General features: G+C 48.3%; 1 protein-coding gene across 2 annotated transcripts in view; it reads right to left on the reverse strand.

The window, feature by feature from the left end:
* Nucleotides 1-5,241, reverse strand: part of Stk39 (serine/threonine kinase 39) — a 273,681-nt gene extending 268,440 nt beyond the window's left edge. The window contains exon 1 of one of the 2 annotated variants that reach the window (XM_063259208.1): nucleotides 4,817-5,241. In XM_063259208.1, coding sequence (XP_063115278.1) covers nucleotides 4,817-4,997 — 181 coding nt within the window. In that variant the 5' untranslated portion in view covers nucleotides 4,998-5,241. The remainder of the gene's footprint in view (nucleotides 1-4,816) is intronic. The other variant, XM_063259207.1, reaches the window with a different exon arrangement.
* Nucleotides 5,242-6,000: the final 759 nt, after the last annotated feature.

Genomic DNA, 6,000 nt, shown 5'->3' on the forward strand with positions numbered 1-6,000 from the left:
TCTAAGTAATTTGCTCAAGGTCACAAATGCCAGTGACCCCCATGGCAGAACATGAAACAGATCAGGTCATCTGACTCCAGAGCCAGCAGTGCTACAATTTATTTTCAAACATCATCAAAAATGGAGAGCACAACAAACCCGAAGAGTCAGGGGAAAATGTATACTATTAGTCACAAAATAAGTACATCAATGAAGCAAGAATTACAGTCATTTTTCCATAAATTGCTTTTACCCAGAGATTTTTTCCCACTTAAGAGCTAGAGCAGAATATTCAACGGAGTGGAGTTTTTTATTTTTTAAGTACTGAAGATTGAATACAGCACTAAACTACGTGTTCAGCCCCTTTTGATTATTTTATTTTGAGATAGGGTCTTGCTACAGGAGCAATTCTCTTGTGAATACAGAAATGCCACTGAATTACAAACATGAAAAACGGTTAAAATGGAGCTGGGGTATATCTCAGTGAAAAAGTGCTTACCTAGCATGCTGAAGGCCTTGAGTAATTTTATATGCATTTTACCATAATTAATATAAAGAAACATTTCTACATATACACTTTAGTATTTATCTTTCCTCCCACCCAACCTCCTCTCTTTCTGTAAAATGATTCAAATCAAAGGCCTGTCTTAGTCAAGCATCTCAGGCCTCTTCTATTATTCTTTTTAAAAAGAAAAAAACCCTAATCCAAGTCAAAAGACCAGCAGTAGCAGTAAAGCAGCCTAGTATGAAGGTCTAGGAGATCAGTACACACGCTCAGCACTTTCGGGGGCATCCAGAGTCACCACTGTTGTCCCCCTGGACATGTACAAAACCACTTCCAATCCATCAACTACAGAACTGCCCAGAAACTCTGGGAGCATGGAGAGAAGTGGGAGCACCCAGAGCTGGCTGCAGACCCCATTTTAGGAAGGAAGGTTACTGTTCCTTCAGGAACTGGCCCCGGGCCCTGGTAGAGGGGATGTCTCTGAAAATCACCTGTACAGGTCAGCAAAGCCTCTCAGGAGAGAATAACCAAAGCACTCAGAGGAACTTCTGTCCAACCAGGGCTGGGACTCTAGGAATCAAGCTCTTTTTGGTGACTAAGATGACAAATTAACTGCAACTTTCAGACCTTTCCAAATGACCACCCAGGTCAGACGTGAAGCAATGCTGAGAAATCAAGTGCAAAAGACCATGTAAAGAAAGGCTTGTCCTGAAAAAGTTCCAAGAAAGTCAAACATTTTGAAGCGTATTTAGTGCTTCTCAGAGGAAAATCAACAAAGGTAACAGCACTGCTAGAATTACAGAAATAGATACTGCAAAGACTAGAACTTCTTGAATGAAAAGCTCATCAAGGTTGTTCCATTCGCTGGGAATGCTTGAGCCAACATTTTCATAATTCGCCTTTTATTGTCTGTTTAAAAGTCAAGGTAACACTATGTGTCACCAACAAACAAACAATATTTCAAATGTTACACTTTCGGTGACCATTATACTATTAAAGAAGGAATCTGGGATGCATTAAAAGGAGAGGTAAGAAACAAAGATTACTCAAGTTGAAGCATATAAACAGATAAAAAGCCTCACAAGAGCAGTTGCATGTACAGGAAACAAAACCTGAAGTCTACTAACTCAAGGTTATGATGTGCAAGAATTTAATAATTTCACATTTTAACCCTTCTCTAAGTATAAGGCTCCCTTCAACCAACTTTTCGTCATCTCTAGATTACTTATAAAACATTGCAAATTCTCAATTGCTTTTTTATAACACAAACAACAACAACCCCAACAAAGAGAAAACTATTTTTAGGCTTGGAAAATCCTGTGTTTGTTTTTGTGAAACAGAAGTCACTTGCTCTATTTGGATTTTAGTAAACCTTTTCTCTCCTAAAGCCACGGCCCAGCCTCCACCCAGAAAGGAAAAAAGAAAAAGTGCTCAGAGCCCCATACCAAGCTGGAAAGTTAAAGCACCAGGCTTTCCCTTAGCTTTCTGCTCAGGCACTTCCGAGCCTCCTGCTGGTCGCAGTTTACACTGCCAGAGTCCTATCATATGACACCTGCCTTATGGCAAGAGAGCTGCAAATCCTGTCAACTGGTATTCTTGTTGAAACTGGTTCAGTGTTTAAACTACTAACTTCTTGCATTGTATTGTTTAAGCAAAGGGGCTTAACCACAAGTTCACTCTTAATCACTCAACTAGCATTAAACACTAAATGGAAATGGGGTTGTAATTCCTTATAAACATTAAGCCTTTGCAAAACCCTATTCCAGCAATTTGATTTTTCAGTAACAGGACTTCTACCCAGGACATCTCCTTTAGTTTGGAAAATATGACATGAATTTAAAAATGTAGAAAATCCCCTCTCACAGCATGAATATGAGAGAAAAGACTGAAGTATAATAGGCAGATGTTTATGTTCTCAAACTCCTCCCATAACATTTTTTTCCATCAAATTAGCCAACCATAATTAACAACGCTGTACTGCAAACACAAAGAGATCCTGCAGTTAATCCTCCTGAACTAAAATTTTATTCACTGGTTTACAAAAGTGATTAACTCAAAATGTTGTTTTCAAAAGACAAAGCTTCCATTTTTATACTACTAATTAACTAAATAAACTCATAATGGTTACATGTAAATTCTGGTCCCTAAACCCATGGATTCCATGGAAAACTCTAGTAGACACTTCATCAACTTTTGTCCCTGACTCTACATGTTGGGGACAGAGGATAAATAAGACACTGGAGGACCTCACCGTGGGCTGGAAAAAACAGCAACAGAAATCAGTAAGCACCTTACAAACTCTTACCCAAACTTCAAAATCCACCTCAGATATGTCCCTATCTAAGGCACATCCAACTTCCTTATCTCTCCTAGCAGTCACTGTCTGGCTCCCCCAGAACTCAATCATCACAGTCCAACAGAATCCTTTGTCTCCTAATATTGTGAAGACCTTGAAGTCAGGGAACACTGTTTATTAATTTCTGTATTGCTACCACCCAGCACCAATTCTTGGGGTACAGTAACACTGCAAGCCTTGTTGAGCAAATAAAAACTATGGAACTACATGCATGAGATATGTAAAAAAGCGGGGAGACTAGCCGTAACCACAATCTTTAGCACAGGAAGAACCAGGCTTTTCAGAAGACAGGCTGGCCTTGGAAGCTACGACTCACTACAACAAAGGCAACTGGGGGGGGGGGGTACAGATGGAGCTCAGTGAGTCTATGCAAATGTGGCCAGAACAGCAGATTTAGGGTACCATCACTGAAGAACATGAGAAAAGCCACACAGGTTGAAAGCCAAGGGGCTTACCTTCCAAGTTAACAGGGCTGTCAATGAGGCTTGAGAAGCCTCTCAAGTTACTTAAGCCAGCCAGTAACATGAAGATTCATCTCTCTAAAGACTTTAGCCAAGTCTTGAAAGACGTAGCTTTTCAAAGAATTTTGTCTACAGATGCCAATAGTTACACCAAGCTATTGTTTCATAAATGTCCATTTTCTCCTATATATGTATATTTCAGTCAGTATCATTTAGGTAACCAGTGATTAAAAACTCATTTAAACTTTTGTTGGATCATTGATCAGCACTGTCTGCAATCTCATTGTATGAATGTTCACTTTACATGCTTTAATTTTATAATTTGGACAACTATTTCAAAGATGACAATATGTAACCTATTAACTAGTGATATCTTACTGCATTTTTTTCCTTGAAATTCTGTATTATTTGTACCCTTTTACTGCTTTGTGTTTAATTTTATTTCCTTTCTTTTTTCTTTAAATAAAAAAAACTCATTTAAACACTTAAATTATTCTTTTAAAATGTGTGAAAAACATTTTTTTACTGTGAATGGGAAAAAAATTACGATAAATACCCCCAATTCCCCTTTCATCCCTGGTCACTAAATATCAAGAAATTATAGCGCAGCAACATCTCATTCCAGAAACTGAGGGCTCACTCCCTAAGTGGCAGGTCTCTTAACTGGACAATCCGGTAGGGAAGGTTCTAAGTGAAGGGATGACAGGAATCTCCTGCCCTTTCACGTGCTCAAGGAAAAGTAATGCCAGCTTCTTCTTGCCGGTTCACTTTGCCAGGTATTTAAAAATGCAAGATAAAGTGATACGTGTGCGCCGACTGGAAGGCACCGAGGCAGGCAGCAGATCGAGGACAGCCTCGGGTTTCACTGGAGCAGGTCGGCCCTGGACCAGCGCGCAGCATCCGGCCGGCGGGGGCGGGGGCGAGGGCGGGAGTGAGAGGCCAGGGCGCGGGCCCCGAGGCAGAGCCACGCTGCCGGCCGCCGCCGAGAAGGGAGGACAGCATCCTCTCGGCTCGGGAAGCGCTGGGCCTCCGCGGCTACCGTGCGGCCCACTTCCGCGAGGAGAGAGGGCAGCGACGTGAGGCGGGGGCGCGACCGCGCCCGTACGATCCCCCAGGACGCAGCCCGCGGGACGCCGGCAGCCAGGGCGTCGCCCCGAGACCCGACCCCGCCGCCTGCCTCCATCCACGTGGCCCGGGCCCCTGCCGCGGCCCCGGCGCGGGGAGGGCGGGGTGCGGGAGCGATGCGGCGGCGATGCCAGGTCCCCGCGCCGCGCCCCGGCGATCCGGAGATAAAAGTTTGCAGCATGCGGCTAGTCTGCAGTGCGAGTCACATCCGCCGCGCCGCCTCCTGCCGCGCCAGCGCGCAGGGAATGAACACACACATTTAAGGTTTTTTAAAAAGAATAAACTGTGGAAGCCGGTAGGCCCGAAGCCGGGAGCCGAGCCTCCCTGCCGGAGTGCGCGCCCGCGAGCCCCGCATCCCGCGCCCCGCGCCCGCCCGGCCTCCGCGCTCACCGATCACCTCCTGCAGCTCGTACGCGTCCCTGCAGATGGGCCAGCCCACAGCCGGCGCCGCGGGGGCCGGGGCCGGGGCTGGGGCCGGGGTCGGCGCTGCTGTCACCGGGGCCGCCGCTGTCACCGGGGCCGCCTGCTGGGGAAGCGGGACGTGCACGGGCGAGACGCTCGGCTCCGCCATGATGCCGCTGAGGAGAGCGCAGGGCCGCGCGCCGCCGACCTCCACTCGAAACTTCCCCGCCTCGCCGCCGACACCTCGCGGCCGGCGCACGCCCTCCCCGGCCGCCCGCCCTCCGCGGGAGCCAGCCGCGAGGGGAGGGAGTGAGGAGGCCGAGGCGGGCGGAGGGAGGAGGCGGCGCCGGCGGAGGCGGGGACAGCCGCGAGGGGAGGAGGCGGCGGCCGCTGAGCTCGCCCAGCCGCGCTGGGCCCCCGCGGGAACCGCCGCGCCTCGCGCGCCCGCCCGCCCGCCGCCAGAGCGCCTCCCCGCGGGAACCCGGCTGCCCGCGTGCGCTAGCGACCCGTCGTCCCCGCGCGATGCCCAGGCGGACCGTCGTCCTCTCCGGGAGACGCCCCGAGGACCTGAGGGCGGGGTCGTTGAACGGCCGGGCCTGGGCTGCGGGAGCCTCCCTGGCCGGGCGGGGAACCTTAAGTTCATTTACAAGTTAGGGAGCGAGACACCTGCACCGCGTCCAGTTAAAAAATAACCTGATTTGTAACTTTCCGGCGCTTTCCCTGCCAATAACCCTTTCCTACCTTGCCTATTCTAATCTCGTCCTTTTTTTTTTTTAAGTGAAATTTGATTCCTTAAATCCCTGGCTATTCACATGTCTTGGTGTGTTTAAAACCACCTAGATCCCAAAGAGGTGAGGTTAGGGGCTACGAAGTTAGGCTAAGAGAGGGCTGGGGGTGCGGCTCGGTGGCACCGCCCTTGTCTGGCCGACTCGAGGCTCTCGGCTCGACCTCCAGCGCTGCTGGCGCCAGGATGGAGAGGTTTTAGACAGCTTACTTCAGATTCCATGCCCTGCACGTGAGATGGTAACCGGTTAGGACAGAGGCCAGACACCAGGCGTTTCCTTGACAGAACATAAAGAGTTCACTGAGGCATAAATAAACTGCACTGAAAAGTTTTAATTAATTGCTGCTTTTCAACCCTCCCCCCCCATTACCTCATCCTTAAAATTGCT

Source organism: Cavia porcellus, unplaced genomic scaffold (assembly GCF_034190915.1).
Source record: "Cavia porcellus strain 051 isolate PalLab524CR breed Dunkin Hartley unplaced genomic scaffold, mCavPor4.1 scaffold_12, whole genome shotgun sequence".
Taxonomy (NCBI): Eukaryota; Metazoa; Chordata; class Mammalia; order Rodentia; family Caviidae; genus Cavia; species Cavia porcellus.